Source organism: Cetorhinus maximus, chromosome 16, assembly GCF_964194155.1.
Source record: "Cetorhinus maximus chromosome 16, sCetMax3.hap1.1, whole genome shotgun sequence".
In the NCBI taxonomy this organism is placed as follows: Eukaryota; Metazoa; Chordata; class Chondrichthyes; order Lamniformes; family Cetorhinidae; genus Cetorhinus; species Cetorhinus maximus.
Genome location: NC_135894.1, coordinates 42,309,168 through 42,330,591, shown reverse-complemented (window position 1 = coordinate 42,330,591; position 21,424 = coordinate 42,309,168). Strand labels below are relative to the sequence as shown.

The 21,424-nt window shown below is 42.7% G+C and overlaps 1 protein-coding gene across 1 annotated transcript in view; it reads left to right on the top strand.

The window, feature by feature from the left end:
• otc (ornithine transcarbamylase) overlaps positions 1-21,141 on the top strand; it is a 64,015-nt gene extending 42,874 nt beyond the window's left edge. The window contains exons 6-10 of the mRNA XM_078559762.1: positions 8,242-8,364; positions 10,097-10,150; positions 10,271-10,420; positions 17,284-17,421; positions 20,873-21,141. Coding sequence (XP_078415888.1) covers positions 8,242-8,364; positions 10,097-10,150; positions 10,271-10,420; positions 17,284-17,421; positions 20,873-20,932 — 525 coding nt within the window. The 3' untranslated portion in view covers positions 20,933-21,141. The remainder of the gene's footprint in view (positions 1-8,241; positions 8,365-10,096; positions 10,151-10,270; positions 10,421-17,283; positions 17,422-20,872) is intronic.
• Positions 21,142-21,424: the final 283 nt, after the last annotated feature.

The window sequence follows — 21,424 nt, the reverse complement described above, 5'->3', positions numbered from 1 at the left end:
CGTAAACTAGGCGACCGCTTTGCAGAACACCTGCGGTCTGTCCGTAAGAAAGACCCAAACCTCCCTGTCGCTTGCCATTTTAACACTCCACCCTGCTCTCTTGCCCACATATCTGTCCTTGGCTTGCTGCATTGTTCCAGTGAAGCCCAACGCAAACTGGAGGAACAGCACCTCATCTTCCGACTAGGCACTTTACAGCCTTCCGGACTGAATATTGAATTCAACAACTTTAGATCTTGAACTCCCTCCTCCATCCCCACCCCCTTTCCGTTTCTTCCCCCTTCCTTTTGTTTTTTCCAATAATTTATATAGATTTTCCTTTTCCCACCTATTTCCATTATTTTTAAATCTATACCTTTTATGCCCTGTTAGTCTTTCCACCCCACTCCCACTAGAGCTGTACCTTGTGTGTCCTGCCATCCATTCTTAATTAGCACATTCATTTAGATAATCCCACCACCTTCAACACCCCTTTGTTCTTTTGTCTGTGACATCTTTTGATTATCTGCTCCTATCCCTGCTTGTTTGTCCCTACAACCACACCTCCCCCCCACCCCATTTCTCTCTCTCCCCCCCACCCACCTTAAACCAGCTTATATTTCACCCCTCTCCTAATATTACTCAGTTCTGTTGAAGGGTCATGAGGACTCGAAATGTCAACTTTTTTCTTCTCCGCCGATGCTGCCAGACCTGCTGAGTTTTTCCAGGTAATTCTGTTTTTGTACTGTTAAATGACGACTATTTTTTGGAGGCCTCCTGCTGGGTGTATGTTTTACTGTGGCTGTTGTGTTTGGAATGGCTATTTTACTTTTTAAAAACAGATTGCAAAGTTATTTATGACTTTAAACAAAGCAATATCAAACTAATACATAAGTAATCCTAAAAATCTACACCGAGTGTGTGTAACGTAAGTGGATAGCAATTGTCAGTATTTACAAGGGGGGCTAGCTAAAATATTCTTAGACATTCAGTTGTTACAGTTGCAAGTGATAAAAGTCAAAAGGGATTGCAGAGTTCCAAAGGTAATCACCCACTAACAGAAGTTAAACCTAATACAAAAAGTACACATATATCATAACTACACTAAACTCTTAACTCCTACACTATCACATTAGCCAAATTAGGAGAACCCGTTATGAATCTTCATGAATATATTAAGTATGTATGGTGGTTACAATTACAACCACCTCCTCCGCCCGCCCCCCACCCCCCACCCCCACCAACTCCCCCGCTATATTTTCAACCCAAGCACAAATGCTGTGATGCTATAGGGTGCTCTTTAGACACCCTGCCTTCAGTCAGAAATCTCCCTCTAATTATTTTGACATGCATTCAGTACAAAAAAGAGCAGGCTGCATGCTAATACCTGATATTACAGCATCCTATCCTAATAGGAATTTATCACTTTTTACATGCAGGAGAAAACAGTCCAAAACAACCATTTGAGATCCACTTGCAGAAGGAAGATCCCTTATCTAATCTCACCTGAGAAGGGAAGGCAATGGTGTAGTGGTATTGTCGCTGGACTTGTAATCCAGAAACCCAGGGTAATGCTCTGGGGACCTGGGTTCAAATCCTGCCATGGTGGAATTTGAATTCAATGGAATTAAAAGTCTAATGATGACCATAAAACCATTGTCAGTTGTTGTAAAAACCCATCTGGTTCACTAACGTCCTTTAAGGAAGGAAATCTGCTGTCCTTACCTGGTCTGGCCTACATGTGACTCCAGACTCTCAGCAATGTGGTTGACTCTTAAAAGCCCTCTGAACATGGGCAATTAGGGATGCCCAAATCCCATGAATGACATTTAAAAGAAAATTATAAACCATCAAAATCCCTAGAAGAGAGGCTCAAGAGGCAGATGTAGGAGAGGTTGCCACCAGCATGTGCTGCTCCTCCTTCTCGTCCTATTTTCTACTTAATTTACTGCCAGCAAAACCTGAATTTATTCTGTCAAAAGTGTAGGTGAATGCTACTCGTCAGGACACTATTGTAACTTGTCTTTATCTTCTCATCTCCAGCTGTGCCACAGAAAAGCTAATGTGAGGGGACTAAGACCTCACACTGTATATTTTTCTAAAATATCTAAAATATACGTAGATATCCTCATGGCTATTTCTAAAACTTTAAAAACTGGACAAAGACCTTCTAAAACAGCTGAATCTTGAGAACGAAAGGAGCTATCTGGCAGTATCAATGGAACTTGTGCCTCATTATGCCTGAAGATCATGATACAAAGGCCATCTGTATTTCATAACCCAGGTTAGCCAACTAGAGTCTACTTGTCTGCCAGGACAAAGGGTCTCACAACCTTCCTTTCAAGTCTTAATGGTTGGGATCCAGACAAGGCATATTCATCTCTTGTCAAAGACAATATGGAGAAGTGGAAGTCATGTGACATAGACCCCTAGCTTGTGGAACCAGTTATATTGCCTTGCTGTACTGCAAACTCAGTCTGCTGTTTATCATGCTACAAGCAGCCTCAAGAAAAATTAGCTCTGCTCACATTGAACCTCTGGCTCCATCTACACTGCTTCAGCTGGAACTTCTGTACCCTCACCTATAAGGCTGATGCATCTCTGTGTGCCCATCTCATCATGTGAAGGCAACACCACTTAAAAAGTGAATTATACAGCATTGATTTTCAACCCGCTGATCTTTATGAAGGAATACCTCATTTGACTTGATTCTGTTCTGGACCCATGTGAAACAATATTTCTTTTCTCTGTGGTCCCTGCACTGTAAATCTCATTTTCTCTATCCCTCTTTTACTGTATAAATGCAAAGGAGGCAACATTGTGATCCTCCTCCCACATTTTGAGTGTGTGCAAATAAACTAGCCCTTTGAGTTCATCCTATCTCAAGTTTGCTCTGGGGTTATTAATATAAATTGGATCACACCAAAAGGAGGGGTTGGGGGATGCGCCACTGCATATAAAGGGGGAAGCAAATCAAAACACCTTTCTGTGTATGGACCGATGGTGAGAGGAGAAATTAGTGCTGTTTAAATTAACCCCTCTCCTGTCCGTAACACAAACTAGAGTCCCACTGTATTCAACCATACTGGCATTTCTCACTGTACATCATCACATACTCTTTAGAGAAAAACTCATCCCAATGGATTTGGAGGGTGATCCAAAGAGTGGGAAACATTTTCTGAGTAAGAAAGGGAAGGTGGTGGTAACAGAATAGGAGGAGGAACATCATGCTGTCCAGAGGTAGCATGTTTCCCATTTCAACTACTGAGCCTGGGGATCTGGACCTCCATTGAATCTGTTTATTAAAAGTTGTTTCCTGCAGCAATCTTTGTGCAAACATTGGAGACTATGCCACGCTGCATTCTGTAGATGGTGGCTTGGGTAGTGAAGACCACCAACTACATGTACATAAAGGTTTGTAGTTTTGGACTTTTTTAATGAAACTTGAACCAATTCCAGGTACTTCTGCAGAGGAGCTTCCCACTTCCACCCATCCACCCACCTCTCCTGAGGCAAAAGGCTCTTAGGACAGTGGGTGCTTTTCTTCAATGCCTAGGTTGGTGCCAGAAAGCATGGAAGATCAGGATGTACCAGTAGTAGTGAAGTCTGGCAGAAGGTACATTTCTGGACTCAGCTGGTAAGAAGCCAGACCTGGTTCAGTCCCAAAGGACTCCATGCACACACAGCAAGCAGTTATTTCATGTAACCCTCTAATTAAAGTAGGACTAGCTGTAGCACAGGGCTTGAATTAAGTGTGTATGCATTGTACATCTCTAAAGGGACACATTGTGGAAGCAAGCATTAAGCATTTGCACATGCAATGTGGTTTGATGTTAAAAGCATAATTGCAATGAATCGTGTACAGGGAATGTTCTTGCCAAGATTTGTGGACACATTTCATCTGGTGATGCTTGGGAGGTGCCTACAAAACTGAAGTAATTTAAGTGAAGGTGTATATGTGGAATGTGTAGGAAGATGTAGACAAGACTGTTAACGTGGTGTCCATATTTGTAAATTAATAAGTGTCCTGCAATAGGCTTATTGAATGACCTGAGCTGGCATCAGTTCTCTAAAGGATCTGCTTTATCTTCACCATGAGCCCCTTGTGCTTGGGTATCTTCATTGTCCACGATGATCCTGCATTGCTGGGTAAAGTTGTGCAGCATAAACTACACTGCAATAGTCCTCAGAACCTTGCCTAGGATGTATTTCAAATGCCCCTAAACTATCCACCTGCTGAAGTGTGACCTCAGTATGCCAATAAAGTTTTCAACAGTTGCTGTGCTGGATTTCAGCACCTTATTATATGCATGCTTGGCTGATGTCCCAGGATACAAAATCCAGGTTAGATCACTCCAGGAGAACCGTATTTAGTCCAGGACACAACAATTTAGGAAGGGTATATTGGTCTTGGAGGGAGTGCAGGGTACAATTTATTAGAATGATGCCTGGATTCCAAGGATTACATTACCAGGAGAGATTCCACAAACTCTGGTTGTATTCCCTGGAATTTAGTAGATTTGAGGAATGATTTGATCAAAGTTTTCAAGAGATAGAGAGAAACTACTTCTTTTGGTTGGGGATTCTAGGACTAGAGGACATGGTGAAATAATTAGAATAAAGCCTTTCAGGAGTGAAGTTGGGAGCACTTCTACATGAAGTGGTAGAAGTTTGGAACTCTATTCTGCAAACAGTTGCTACTGGGACAATTGTTAATTTTGACTCTGAGACTGAGATTTCTGTTAACCAAAAGGTATTAAAGGGAGTGGGGCAAAGGCCCATTTATGGAGGTATGCTACAGCTCAGCCATGATCGCATTAAACAGCAGAACAGGCTCAAAAGGTTAAATGGTTGATCCCTGTTCCACTATTCCTGGTGTCATGAGCCATGGTGACCAGGAAGCACCATAACTGGCTTTTGTGGGTGAAATATTAATGGGACAGTGCCTGTTTTAAAATAATGTATTGTGACAACTGCCTGGAAAGTGAGAATTGACTTTCATAATCTGTTATTGAACTTGGGAAGATGGATTTTTTAAAAATTCATTTAGATGGTGACAGTATAATCATGGAACAGAAGTACAACCCGACATATCTAAAAATGAGGTGTCGACCTGGTGAGGCTACAACACTGGACTATTTGCATGCCAGACAACAGAACTAGCATGAAATAGACAGAGCTAAATAATTCCACAACAAAGGGATCAAATCAAAGCTCTGCAATCCTGTCACATCCAGTCATGAATTGTGGTGGACAATTAAACAACTAACTGGAGGAGAAGGCTCCCCAAATATCTCTGTCTTCAATGATGGGGGAACGCAGCACATCAGTGCAAAGGACAAGGCTGAAGCATTTGCAACCATTCAGCCAGAGTGAATGATCCATCTTGGCCTCTTCCTGAGAACCCAACATTACCAATGCCAGTCTTCAGCCAATTTGATTCACACCATGCAAAATCAAGAAACAGTAGAAGGCATGGGATACAACATCTCCGGCAGTAGTACTGAAGACTTGTGCTCCAGAACTTGCTGTGCCCTTAGGGAAGCTGTTCCAGTACAGCTACAACACTGGCATCTACCCAACAATGTGGAAAATTTCTCAGGTATATCCTGTCCGCAAAAAGCAGGACAAATCAAATCCAGCTTATTACCACCCATCAGTCTAATCTCAATCATCAGCAAAGCAATGGAAGGTGTTATCAACAGTCCAATATCAAGTGGCACTTGCACAGCAATAACCTACTCACCGATCCTCAATTTGGGTTCTGCCAGGGCCACTTGGCCCCTGACTTCATTACAGCCTTGGTCCAAACATGGACAAAAGAGCTGAATGCAAGGTGAAGTGAGAGTGACTGTTCTTCACATCAAGGCAGCATTTGACTGAGTGTGGTATCAAGGAGCCCTAGCAAAATTGAAGTCAATGGGAATTGGGGAAAACTCTCTACTGGTTGGAGTCATAGCTAGCACAGAGGAAGATGGTTGTGGTTAGAGGAGGCCAACCGGCTCTGATCCAGGACTTTGCTGTAGGAGTTCCTCTAGGGTAGTGTCTTAGGCCCAACCATCTTCAGCTGCTTCATCAATGACATTCCCTCCATCATAAGGTCAGAAGTGGGGAAGTTCACTAATGTTCAGTACTATTCACAATTCCTCAGATACTGAAGCAGTGTCCATATGCAGCAAGACTTGACAACATTCAGGCTTGGGCTGATAAGTGGCAAGTAACAGTCATGCCACACAAGTGCCAGGCAATGGCCACCTCCAACAAGACAGAATCTAATCATAGCCCCTTGACATTCAATGGCATTACCATTGCTGAATCCCCCACTATCAACATCCTGGGGGTTACCATTGACCAGAAACTGACTGGACTAACCATATAAATACTGTGGCTACAAGAGCAGGTCAGAGGCTAGGAATCCTGCAGAGAGCAACTCACCTCCTGACTCCCCAAAGCCTGTCTACCATCTACAAGAGAATCTTTAGAACTCTCTTTCCCAGAGAGCAGTGGAGGCGTGGTCATTCAATATTTTTAAGGCAGGGATGAATAGATTCTTGACTAACAAGGGAGTCAAAGGTTATTGGGGGTAGGTGGGAATATGGAGTTGAGGTCACAATCAGATCAGCCATAATCTTAATGGCGGAGCAGGCTCAAGGGGCCAAATGGCCTACTCCTACTCATATTCCATATGTTCATACGTACAAGGCACGAGTCAGGAACGTGATGGAAAACCCTGCACTTGCCTGGATGAGTGCAGCTCCAATAATACTCAAGAAACTCAACACCATCCAGGACAAGCAGCCTGCTTAATTGGTACCCCATTCACCACCTTAAACATTCACTCCCTTCACCACTGACGCATAGTGGCAGCAGTGTGTACCATCTGCAAGATGCATTGTAGCAAACGCTCCTTCGACAGCATCTTCCAAACCCACGACCTCTACCACCTAGAAGGACAAGGGCAACAGAGGCATGGAAATACCAACGCCTGCAGGTTCCGCTCCAAGCCACACACAGTCCTGACCTGGAACTATATCGCTGTACCTTCATTTTCACTAGGTAAAAACCCTGGAACTTCCTTCCTAACAGCATAGTAGGTGTATCTACACCACATGGACTGCCGTGATTCAGTAAGGTGGCTCACCACCACCTTCTCAAGGGCAATTAAGGATGGGCAACAACTGCTGGCCTTACCAGCAATGCTCACACCACATGAAAGAATAAAAAGTCTTCACTTCTACCGATGGCATTGTGCCTACAGAGGAGTTTGGCTGTGGCTTACAGTATATATACAGTATATATCTCATGATGTCCCATGTAAATTGCAATCTCCACCAACTGCTGCATTATGTTGTGCCTCACTCTAGATGATGGCTTGGTAGCATCAGTGGGTGAATGCAGATCATCTCCCTGTTAGCTCTCATCCTTCAAAAAGCACAAATACAGAAGGAGTCCCGTACTTATTGTAGCACTAGTGGGAGCTCGTAAGGGAAAAAGGCATCAACTCAAGGATTGCCAAAAGGGCTTCTGAAAACCCAAGTGCCAACAGAAGAGGTAATGGATTAATAGTCTGAAAAATTGTTCAATGATCCTTTTTATTGGACTCTTCAAATGAATTTGTATATATAGATCAGCCCCTATGGACCTTAAACATCTATTTACAATGATGGGTAGATTAATCTGAGTAATTCATGCACAAATGTCAGGAAATCATATGCATGTCAAAATTACATCTCTGCAACTTTGTTTGAATAGTGCCCCCCAGATCTGCTTTCTTTACTCTAAATTTAATCTTTGCTTCTAGGTATGATGAGAAGTCTTGGACCTAAAATGTTAACCCCATGTTTCTCTTTACAAGTGCCGCCTTATCTCCTGAGTGTTGTCAGCATCATGTTTCATTCTTTGCTCCTAGGTTGTTTTTGGCCTGCTCCTTTCAGCAGCTGCAGCCCGAGGAGACTCTCTTCCTTCCTGCACCCCCCGCTCTGCCACCCCCACCCCACATCATATGAGCAAACTTCCAATAGATCATTCATATAGTGCTGGAAGCCTTCACTCAATGTTAAAACGTAAAGCTGGTTCAGAAAAATGTGACAGGGTTAGAGTTGGCTCACCCCAGCAGATCAAAGTGCCGTTCCAACGTACTTCTATCGGGAACCTCAACCCCAAGGACAATTTAGCCTTATTTCTGTGCTAAAAGCTTCAAGTCCAAAAGGCTGTTCAGAAAATACTCATTTTTCTGTCTGTTTTAACATTTATCCTTTGTAGGAACATTTTGGCTCACTGTCTGGTCTAACTGTGTCTTGGATAGGAGATGGAAACAATATGTTACATTCTTTCATGTTGAGTGCTCCTAAGCTTGGAATGCATCTTCGTGCTGCTACACCTAAGGTAATCTCTCTGGTATATGATTGATAACCACATGGGATTTTATTTTTATAAATCTACACTGGTTAAAAGATGATCATTTGTACATTTTTGGTATTGTATGGTACTGTATTAATTCCTGCAGATACATTTGGAGAACATATGAACCCTTGAAAGAGTGTGGCTGCTACAGAATAACCAGGAGAGTAAACTCACTCCAAGCATTATCCTAAAGTTCACCAAAAATACAATCGACTGTGAAGTGCACATACAGATACGTGGAAGTGTGTGCACACACATTATTAAGCTTGCTAACAGATCAATAATACTGAGTGGTCAATAATCACGCCCAAACCTTTCATAACAATTTATTGACTAGTTAACAGAATGACGCTAATGCATAAGTTTCAAAACAAATATGTTCTTCCTGGGAATATCATAATAAACAGTCTGTTAGAACTTTCTGCCATTGTTTACTCATGTCTAACTTGCTAACTTTATCAAAGAAAATAAATTCAATATGTCCTTTAGGGACACTTCTGCAGTCACCGTCTCTTTTTTCTTAACATTTGGCAGCATGATCAGCTGTTTGCCTCACCGTGCTCTTGACCTAGAATAGCTATTGCTAATTTCATAGACAAGGCATCATGCTTATCTTGACTCAGCTGGTGAAACTGATTTTACATATACAAATTTTGTAATAAAATAATGTTATGTTCATTTTGCAGGTGCATTTATGTGCTTCAGATTTTATATATCCTATCATGGGAAATTTACCTTGACACGATCGTTTTATTTGAACTTCCATTCAGTGCAAGTCAGTCTTCAAAGTTATTCTGCAGTTCAAACATTACCAGACACATTAGGGTAAATGTTCCTCTCCAACTGGTGCTAGGGTGGCCAATTGATGGAATAAGCCCACTCCATAGTCCAAACAGAAGGCCAGGATTATTTGAAGGGCAGATCAGTGTTTGAAATCCAGTACCCTGGGGCAGCCTGCTTAATTCCCACAGTGAGACAAACAGCTCATCATGCTGCCAATTGTTAAGAAAAAAGAAATGGTGATTGCAGTGGTGTCCCTAAGGGACCTATTGAATCCTATTTTCTTTAATAAAGTTAGCAAGAAGTTAGACATAAGTAAACAATATTCCAGACCAGTATATTTATTGGGATGTGGCAGAGGGTATTGGAATCCTTTTTCAGAAGGTAGGGATTCTGGTGCAGTAATGGCCCAGCTTTTTGTGGTGCCTGGAGAACCACTGCTACTCCTGACCATAGAAAAATAGATTAAAGCTCCCACCTACCGGTCAATGATGTAAGCTCTGTTGTCATTATGTGTCTAAGCATCTGTTTTACTTTCCCGCATGGAATTGTGTAGAACACTAACAAAAAGACAGAGATTGATCATTTCTACTTCAGTAACACTGATGTTGGACGCTGCCTATGCGCAGTCTATTCAACACCCTGTTCACTCCCTATAGGAATTGATAACATTCAGCTTACTGAGGCAGACAAATCTTAAGTGTCGGCAACCAAGAGACAAACTCCTAATTTTTCAATTTAGGATTATTTAGTTTGAGATACCAGTTTTCTATAATTCTATTAATAAAAGTTTACTATCAGCCCTTCTGCATGGTGGATTGTGAATGTTTGAGCATTGCTATGAGGGGCTCTATTTAATACCTTGTGTAAACTTGTTCTATAACCAGTCCGCAGCTTCAGCAGAAAAGATGTATAAATTATTTTTTCTTCATAGGGCTTTGAACCTGATGCCACCATAACCACATTTGCTAAGTCATTGACTGAAAAGGTAATTTCTTTTGTTATATTTTTACTTGAGAGGATTTCAGGTTTTGGTGGTCTTTTTATATTGTTGATGAAGTTATATATTCCTAAGAGATTTTCCTTTTTGAATTATTATTGAAATTAGCATGGAACCAAAATGTTTTTCACAAATGATCCTTTGGAGGCAGCAAGTGGAGCCAATGTTCTAGTAACAGATACGTGGATCAGCATGGGGCAAGAAGAAGAGAAAGCAGAGAGGCTGAAAGCATTTCAAGGTTATCAAATCACCATGAAGGTAGGACGTGTGAAATTTCAACACTGAAAATAGGTATTTATGCTTTGGTAAAAACAAAAAACTACTGCAGATGCTGGAAATCCAAAACAAAAACAGAATTACCTGGAAAAACTCAGCAGGTCTGGCAGCATCGGCGGAGAAGAGAAGAGTTGACATTTCGAGTCCTCACGACCCTTCTGTTGAAGGGTCGTGAGGACTCGAAACGTCAACTCTTTTCTTCTCCGCCGATGCTGCCAGACCTGCTGAGGTTTTCCAGGTAATTCTGTTTTTATTTATGCTTTGGTCCTCATATCTGATCATTTAATGTCCAGAAATTGTAATTATTCTTTTGATGGTGTATCCTGCCTCAGTAACCTCTTTCCTTGGCACATGCATCCCAGCTCTTCACCTCCACGCTAAATGGTTTTCCAATTCCTAAATCAACTAGATTTTATCTAATTTCACCAAGGCCTTGAACATTAGTTACCCCTCTTGATGTAATGCACTATTGCACTTGTCCAGTAATGTAACAGACATAAGCCGGAGTTTTCCAGCCCCATTGGCATCAGGCATCATGGCAGGCAGGACGGGGGTACAATATGATGAGAAGGCCAGAAATTGGTTTTACACCACCATGAAACCAGCTTGCGATCGTCCGCTCCACCCGTCAATGGAGGGCCGCGCTTCCTGCCGCCATGCATCAGGAACATCATTTTAATATATTTGCATCTAATACATTTGCCCTGCTTGCCGGAATCATCCCCCCCGCCATGTCAAATTTACCACCCACATCGGCGTGCTTCATGGCTGCCTTTAAAGGGCGTGCACCTGACAACCTGAACTTTGAGGGGAACTCGGAGGTGAGTGCACACAACCTTGCGCAGCGCTCGTGAGCATCGCCTGTAGGACATCAGGGAAGAGCACATTCGCAGGGGGCACAGGTAAGTAACTTTTTCTGGCTAGCTTTCAGTTTGGTGCTGGAGCCAAGGGCTCCTGTGCGGGTCAGGCCAGGGTTGGGGGGGTTGGGGGCAAGGCAGCACAGACTGAAGGAAGTACTCGAGCACATGCCAAGGGGGTGAGGGAAGCGGCCAGGCACTTGGAAACTCTTGTCAAAAGTGAGCAATCTTCCACAGCTGAGACTGTTCAGCTGCAGCTCCATTGACATGTGTGGACTTGGGCCTCTGAAGCTTTTCTGCCCACTCAAGCAATGCAAAAGCATGAAAGTGCCACCATATGCTCCAGAACTTTTTAACCCCTCGGGCACAGATTGCAAATGAATGTGCGTTTTAGGGGGCAGCAGAACAATTGGCTGACTGGGAAAGTTGCGAAAGGTGGCCATGGTGCAGTCACTGATGGAGGTGCTCACAGCCCCTTGCAATGTCATTATTAAGGTGTGGACCAGTATCCATCATGGCTCAAGCTAACAGTGCAGCCTTGCAGTGTGGGTTAGGAGAATGCCTGGGCTGAAAGCACAGCATACAGTCCAATGGCCAAAAATGCCATCAATCAGTCCAGTGGACTGATCAAAGTGGTGGCCACCAGGAGAGGTTCTTAGTACAACCATGCTAACACATGCATCTCTCTCTTTGAACCTGCAGGAGGAGAACATCAGGATCGTGGAGCCTGGTGATTTAGCTGTTTGCTTCATGGCTTACAGAGACCAGAGAAGAAGGAGGAGAGCGGTGGAGGTGCCTGGCTTGACAAAGCGAGGAGCACCTCCCTCAAGATGAAGGGGCAGCAGGGCCTGCTGCGCATGCAGCTCAAGATCCACAGCGAGCTGTCATTCATAGACCCAGGGTCTCGGACAGCGCCTGTCATTCCTGCAGATGACCGAGGACCGGTGTCACCAAAGTCTGTGCATGTCTAGGGAACTGGTCAGTCACATAGACCACCCGCTGCAGGATTTGGCACCACTGGGCAATGGAGGGTATCTACTGTCAGTGGCCATGAAAGTGACCATGGCGCTCATTTTTAATGCTATTGGCTCCTTCCAGGGCTCCATAGGTGACCTGTGCGGGATCTCGCAAGCCTCCACGCACAAGTACATCCAGGAAGTCACGGACACTATCTTCGTGAAGGCACAGAACTTTGTGCATTTCGCCCAGGATCAGGAAAGCCAGCAAGCAAGACCGCTGGGATTTGCGCAGATCTCTGGTTTTCCACAGATGCAGGGTGCCATCGACTGCACTCACATGGTGTTTAGATCTTCATGGCAACAAGCAATCAGCTATGCCAACTGCAAGGGCTTCCATTCGTTGAATGTTCAGCTGGTGTGCAACCACCACAAATGCACCCTACAGGTCTGTGCACGATTCCCAGGGAGCGTGCACAGCTCCTACATCCTCAGCAGGTCTCAGATCCCTGACATCTTCCAAGGTCTAGAGAGGGGGGTGGGGGGGTGGGGTGGGGGGGTGCGTGAACGGACCTGGCTGAGGAGGAAGAGGTGAAGGAGCTGCATGACTCCTCTGATGAGGAGAACATCGAAGGGGATGACAATGATGAGGTCCTCGATGGTGAGGATGCCGGTGATGAGGCCATCACACTGGCCAGACAAGGCAGGTGTGCTCGGGAGGCCCTCATAGCTGCAAGATCCATGGAGGATGATGATGACCAGATACCTTGAAGACAGTCATGACATCCTTACCTTGCCTCTGTGAACGTTTCACTCCTGTGTGGCTAATGGCAGCACACATACCCTCAGTGCTCAGATTTATGTCATGGAGACACAGCAAAGGCCCTAATTGTCGCTAGATTCCAGGAGGATGATGACAACTTGCAGTGAGGACACTCCCTGGATCTTCACGTAGCCTCTGTGAACGTCTGACTCCTGTCTGGCCGAAGGCAGCTCGTTTGCGCTCTGTGATCAGGGTCATATCATGGAGACACAACCATGAAACTTTAAATGCACCTGATCCTTTGTCAGCCTTCAGCACCTGACCCCTTCAGGAGCACAGTGTCACCAGTCACAGATGCTGAAGAGATGGGGGCCAGCCCCACCTCAAAGGTGCTGAGAGCACACAGACAGAATGATGGAAATTTTGTGACGGCTGCCCATGACATTCTGGGAGCAATAACAAGCACCATCGAGATGCAGGCATCTCTCATGTCCAGTGAGTGTGAAGCCAGACTAGCACTTTGCTCTGAAGGTTACACACTGCACAGGAGAGAGGCCTTGGCCTGAGACACCTGCCTTTATCTTGTGCAGGATCCAAGGTTTCACATCTGAGTGACATCACAGTAAGGAGCCATAGGCAAGGAGACATTCTTGTGAGTTTATTTACAATAGTGAACATTATGTACAAGTGATTAACGCCCATGCCCAGACTATGCAACTACATCATCTTAACGAGGTGTCATCTGTGGCTCAGTTCATAGCACCCTCACCTTTGAGTAAGAAGGTTGTGGGTTCATGTCCCACTCCCGGAAAAAAAAAAGTCAAGAACTGTGAATGTACTCGAAAGAGTTACATCATCTTAGCCATCCTAACCCTGCGCTATGTCTTGGTGCTCCCTGACCATCCACAGTGGAGGAGGAGGCAGCCTGCTGACTGTGACACCCTGTCTGTGATGACCTCGGCAGGCATCCTCTGGAGGGTTGAGACCTGGAGGGTCCCGGCCTGCTTTGGGGCCCTGTTGTGTGGCAGTGGCACCCTCCTTGGCGTGTGGAACTGGAGCTGCTTCAGTCACAGGAAGAGGGGATTCTGATGGGGCGGACGGTCCCGAAATCACCTGGGTGGATGTCCCGGGGTGTGCACCTGCTGATCCTCCTCCCAATGGGTGTCTGATGGACCCTGGCTGACTCCTTAAGTAGAAGGGAAAGCTGGAGTGAGATCGAGCTGCCCCACACCCCTCTCCTGTTGACACTGTTGGAGGCCAACTATGGTGTCAGTGATGGAGTTCAGCCCGTGCAGCAGGAGCGATGTCCTGGATCAAGGGCTCCCCTACCAGTGTTGATCTCGGTACGTTGGCATGCCAGCGCTATCACCTCAGACTGAAGCTGACGGACTGCTCCATCGTGCCTCGCAATCTGAGGAGTGCAGCGGACATCCCTTCCTGATGTTCCCGAGCTTGCCTTTGCAGCTCCAGAAGTTGAGGTATGACCGAGTCCAGAGACTCTTCATCTGACTCGGACTCAGCAGGTTCCTGGCCTTCAGCAGTCCTCCGAGTGCCGGAAACCTGGGAAGTCCCTGCCACCGCTTACTTCGGATCAGACAGTGTGATGTGCTCACCAGATTGTGACCCTGAGGCTTCACATTTTGCAATACAATAGTGGGATTTTTCAATATAATAGTGGGAACGAGAGACAAAGGTTGGACATGGATGGATTGTCATGTGATTTGAACTGTTCAGTAAGATGCGCTTACAAAAGATGAAAAAAAAGTCATTTTGGAGCCCAAGCATTAACGATTTTTAGCTCTTGTATGATTGCAAGCACATTGAGGTGATAATGTTATATCTGAAATCTATTGATGTAACGTTGTTCTGTCTGCTCCATTAAAAAGTAAGCTCCTTTGCAGGCGTATGTCAGTGGTGGGGGTTGGGTGCATGGGGGTAATGGCTGAATGAAGAGAAAGATGCATCTGCATTGTTTCACTGTCATAAGTCCACATTCGGTGTGTGGCTTGTTTGTATTTTCCTGCATGCAGTTGTTAGCACAGAAAATGCAGAATTTTGTAGCTCAGTTTTCTTTCCTTTATCCCATCATTTATTCTTCTTCCTTCCCTGCCCTGGATTTTACAAACACATTCAACTTGCTCCCACAGATCCCTCCAGTAATTTTCAACCAACCATTACGGGTGTCTATTAATTCAATTTCAGAATCGTTTACATCACATAGCAAGCAAAAGTGCACCTCCAGGGACACAATCTATTGTTTCAGCTCCTAAAACCAGACAGCGTCAAAGGAGCAGCATCCACAGAGCACATGCAAATGAAAATGTGCACTAAATTACATGTCTGCACCACTAGATAGCAACAGGAAACATTAGTAGGATCAGCCAATATGTAACTCACTACTGCAACATAAATAAAATCATTTCAGGATAAATATTATTCAACATTGACATGCAGCACTGGCTGGTAAGGCAGAACAATTTTATTATTAATTTATGTGTCATTTCCATGGTAAAATACAGCACCTACATAGAAGCTGCATTTGTCCTTTGGACATATCATGCCATTAATCAATAGAAAGGGTTACTGCTCCAGAACGTGATCACTGGCAAAGAACAACGCAAGTGAATACCAATATTTCAAGGAGTGCTCACTTTACAAACATATTGATAGATACAAAAGATGCCAAATTGTTGAGGGAAAATATAATGCAAGGTTGGTTTCCAAACATAGCTGGTGACATCTTTGCAGAATTCTTAAACTTCTCAAGAAAGGGTTTACAGCAATGCACATTTGAGGCAAAATATAACAAAGCAGGCATTTGACCTATTAAAAAAACATTTTTCATTTTTGGACTGCTCTGATCATGCCTTCCAAGATGCCTGGATCGAGCTTGCAAAACAATTAAGCATAAATGCAGCACAACTTTGTGATTGGTAAAAAAGTATACTCATGCTTCCAAGTGGGAAGCAGCAACAAGCCAGACCGCAACAAATGGAGGTTAAAGGAGTGGCAGGTGACCCCTCTCCCTTGTAGACAGAAGCCGCTATCCAAAATCACTAAGGTGTTGTGGGCAATCACCTATGGCTTTTTCCCTTGAAGGTTGCATATGGCCCTTTTTGTAAATAGAAACACCAAATTCAGAATGTTCTGAATATATTTTAGGGTAAGTTTGCCTGGCTATTTTGAGTATCTTTTTCTTATACCAAATTAGACTAGTCTTAAAAAAATTACATTTTAAAGAAAGACAGATGATAGTACTGTTGAGCATTTTATTTTGTTTACCTATCCATGCTTGTCTGCAGTGTATTTAAGGGTATGTTTTGCGATGCCTATGTTGTGAGCAGGGCCTTGAACTACACAATGTGAACAATTTCAGGCACACTAAGTTACCAGCATGTGCTGGTATCCTTTATAAATTTTAACTTAATTTAAATTAACAATTGGGGGATTCCCATGTCAAATATTGCAAGTCAGGCAAGATGCTGACGACATCAGCAATAAACAATGGGCGCACTGAAGTATTTGGGAATTTACCTGCTTTAGCAGGCCTCTTAAGTGCTTTTGTATTTCTTTGTTAATGCCCTTGGCTGCATTTTGCTCATGTACTGGTTGGTTTTACAGTAAGGGCTGCCATTTTCCTTCATTAATCTTGCATACATCTTTCTTGTTTTCACATGGCAATTTACAGTCGTAAGGATGAATATTGCTCTGGTATTTCAAACAGTGTGTAATTAAAATGCGGAAAAGGCTCATGACCAAATAGCATACCTATGCTAACTGTCTAGGTTTACAAATGAAAAATGGCCATTTGGTATTGGAAAACTAGCCGTGCCTGTAGAACCATAAGTAATTATGAGTTATCAACCTCAAAAAAGATATGGAGAAACTGGAGGTGGCAAGTCTACTCAATTCTTTTTCTACTTGGTTATTTAAGCGCTTGAGGATAGGAGCACTGTGGATACCAACACTTTAGTACAGTCCCCATCACTGTTGTAAGCAGTAGGATGTCATCCAAAACCTCCTCTGGCATTTGCAGTTAGTTATTTCATATGCTATGTAATATGACAATTCTGACCTGCTGCCCAAAATAGCTTAATATGCTTTCAGCAGTACCTTTTATAACTGACTTCAGTGGAGATGACAAGTGGTTAGTGCCATTTGCCTGGTATCCGAGGCTGCCCATGGTAAGTAGACAAAAATCAACACCAGACCCTGCCTTAAAATTGTACAGTTGTATTCAATAACTGATGCCTTTTACATGTCTCACAGACTGGACAGTCAGCTGCACCCAACTGGGTATTCTTGCATTGTTTGCCACGAAAACCGGAGGAAGTTGATGATGAAGTATTTTATTCCCCAAGATCACTGGTCTTCCAAGAAGCTGAAAATAGGAAATGGACAATAATGGTAAGAAAACTGAGAATATTGGACTTCATAATTTGTGAAAGCTGCAGCTGTAATAAGAACAAAAGGAAGCAGGGCAAACAGTAAACATTCTTGAAATATTTATAGCCCACATGAAAACATGAACTTTAAGTCACTGGATAAATTGCACATCATTAAATTTCAGAGATAGAATATCATGTAATGAGCTATAACAATGTTATTTGTGATTTTTTTTTAAAATGAGACCATTAGGGACTAACTGCTACCATCTACCTGCCTATAAGTCTCTGTGTTGATAGCATATATTACTAGCTGATATATTGTCATAATACTTAATGAGCCAAATGTGTTCCATTTGATTAAGAATCCAAGTTTTATTTAATGGATTATTTATATTGCAGTTTCTGGATTAACTCAATGTGCTTTACACAAGGTATTCCTTAACTGCTTTGAAGTTGTTGATTTGGGAGTGATTCAATATTTGGCAGGTGGTGCAAGATCACATCTAAGAATTAGACTTGCAGATCATGGGCTTTGCACCAGTTGCAATAGAACTGCAACCACTTAATACAATCTTGTTAAATTTTAATTTTATAGTTTTAAAATAGCCCAAGTTATTTGTTGGACCTCCTTTTCCACTTCTAAAGTTAGGAATTACACAACGGGACAGTTAGCTGTTTAATAACATTAAACGTTAAAGCAGCATTCCAACACTTGAGAGCAGATATAAAAACAGAAAATAAAAGCAAAATACTGCGGATGCTGGAAATCTGAAACAAAAACAGAAAATGCCGGAAAAACCCAGCAGCTCTGACAGCATCTGTGGAGAGAGAAACAGAGTTAACGTTTTGAGTCCATGTGACCCTTCTGCAGGGTGCTGTCAGACCTGCTGAGTTCTTCCAGCATTCTCTGTTGTTATTTCAGATTTCCAACATCCATAGTATTTTGCTTTTAACTAGCGAGCAGGTGTTTGATTGTGCTAATAAGTACACATGCACAAAGATCACAAGAACAGGCCAACAGAGCTGCCTGTGTTATTCAACACTAGTGGTTCAAAGCACTAAAGCAGATACAAGAGTCAAACCATGATTTTCTGTAAAAAGGAAGCTTAAGAGAATTACATTTGCGGAAGTCACAGTGGAATTTTAATTTAGCAATCTTTATTGACATGCCATTTTTAGAATCATAGTGCTGAAATCGCATTTGATTCAACAGCTTCAAGTGTAATTTATAGTGGTCACATAAATATTTCAATTAAAGTTAACGTCAAGAAAATCAACACGTTTCATGTTCCTCACTCGACTCAACATAAAATTTAGCCAATTTTTGCGACGCTGAAAACTTCAAGAGCTATTTATGTAAGGAAAAATATATGTTCAAATCCTATTAAGCTTTAAGTTTTCATATTCCTTCTGATTTTATGGTTAAACCTGTTAATTACAGAAAGAAAATTAATTACAAAATTGAAGTTAAACCTGATGGCGTGAATGTTGGTACACGGAAATGTTTTGTGATACATGCAATTGTTTTCTGCATTGATCTAGGGAGCACATCATCCAATCTTGTACCAACAAGCATTATCAGCATTTAATGCACCTTTAGTGACTTTTGCCACAAACAACAGTTCAATGAATTTCCATGGAAGTGGAGATCCTGGAGCAAATGATGTCTGCCAATTCCTTTTAACATTCTAATGTTTGTCCTTTCCAAATCTATTGTGCTTGCACTTTGTGCAAATAATTTCATTTAAATTTTCTTCATTGAATTGAAAGAAACACTAAAACCTCATTGAGAAAGGTTATTTATGAACAACTTGTGATTACTCGAGTTGTGCTCACAAACAGGACTTTTAGCATTTAATGGAGTATTATAATGGTACCATGTCATGCAAAAAACTGTCTCAATTTTGTTCCCTCTTTCTCCATGCCATCTCCATGCTATCTCTGTAACTTCCTTCTGCACTACAACCCTCTGAAAACTCCTGTGTTTCTCCAGTTCTGGCCTGGCTCTGAGCTGTGGAATTTCCTCTCTAAACCTCGGCTTCAATACCTCCCTCCTCTTTTCAAACATCCCTGAGAACCTACCTCATTGACAAAGATTTTGGTCATCTGTCCTAATATCTCCTTGGCCAGAATTTTTCCATCGGCAAGTTGGGGGCGGGGCCCGCTCGCCGACACCAAAATGACACGGGATGATGTCGGGGGAAACCCCTGACGTCATCCCGACGTATTTAAATATTTAGGAATGCAGGCGGACAGCGAAATCAGCTGTCCGCCTGCTGACCTGTCAATGGCCAATTCAGGCCATTGACAGGGTAGTTAACCCAATTAAAGGCCCTGCCCATCCAACATTAAGGCTGGCAGGTGGGCCAGGATCCCCAGCGGGCTTTTGAAAAAACATGAAACCTCATCCACTGGCGAGATGAGGTTTCATGTCTGTTTTTAAAAAGTTTAATAACGTTTTAGTCATTTTTTTTTATTTTTCTATTTTTGATGTTTATAAAGCTTTCACTGATCTCCCTGAGACAGCACTTAGTCTCAGAGAGATGTGCGCTCTTTCACGCGCATGCACGAAAGAGTGCACTTTGACAATTGGGGAATACCCCCCACATAGTGCTTCCCATCAGGCAACCCGCTGGGTGGGCCTTAATTGGCCCGCCCACTTAAAATGGCAGTGGGGCCCGCTTCCACTGCGGTGATTGGCTACCCACCCGCCCATCAAGGGCAAAATTCTGCCCCATGTGTGGCTTGGTGTCATTTTTTTCGGATAATGTTCCTGTGAGGCACCTTGGGACATTTTGTAATGCTATAGAACCTATAAATGTAGCAATGTTACAGGTGACATATAAATGCAAGCTGTTAGTGATGATGATGAAGAAATGGATTATACTTTTAAGTAGTGCTGAAGTGGGAAGCATAAGTTTGACTTCTAAAGGAGGCAGACCAGTTTAACTGGGAGCTGTTGAACTAATCTGTCATCAGGCCACCAAATACAATACTGCTTTGGTTAAGGACAGAGGTTTAAATATATCCAAGCTGAATAATCTCTGGGTTTAATCATTTGTTTGTATACTATCCCCTATGTATCAAGCATTAGAGGTAAAGTGAAAGTCATAAACTGAACCTGTTTATATTTTTTTAATATGTGCCCCAGTGATAGTCCTTGTTAAAGCTTTTGACATCTTCATGTGAACTTAACCATTGACCACTAATTGGGATATCTTGAGGTGTGAAATGGATCTAGCTACTTTTTTTATACACTGAATAGGATCCATTACAATGAAGCATTGGTAGGATCCACTACAATGAAGCATTCTATCTGCTGTCCTATCTGCAGAAGTTAGCTTACTCTGAATATCAAAAACAGAATTCACATAGAAGCCCTCCAAGCAGAAGCCCAGCATTGTACTGCTAAGGAATTAGCATTGTTAAAATATGAACTGCCTCTAATTTGTGTCCTTTTCTTTTTACAGGCCGCAATGGTGAGCATGCTAACAGATTATTCTCCAACAAGCACCAAACCAAAATTCTGAATTCTGTCCTACAGCCCAATGTCTACAATGCGGTGGAAGGATAACATGAAAAAATCCAAGAAACTTTTTAATTGTACAATTCTTTGAAATTAAGTAGTGTATTTAAATATCACTACACAATGATGCTGATATGACTTATTAATGGTAATCAAAAAGAAACTGGCAGTTCACAAGTGATCCTTTGATCAATGAAGCAATGTAAATATGATGTACAAACATCTCATCTAATCATCCTGAATTCCATGCTACAATCCAACACCCACAATGCAAGCATAAGGATAAATTTAAAAACACCTAAAAAATTGTACTGTATAATTCTTTGATTTTCTAGGCTATATGTTGTAGGCGCATATTATTTGCTGAGTAAAGGAACAACATATTGAACTGTTCCATCCATCCATCTTATTGAAATACTGGTACACGTTCTCTATCTCTCCATCTTGTTGCTCTCATTTATTCTTGAGAATTGCTAATTAGAGGCAGACTGGAAGC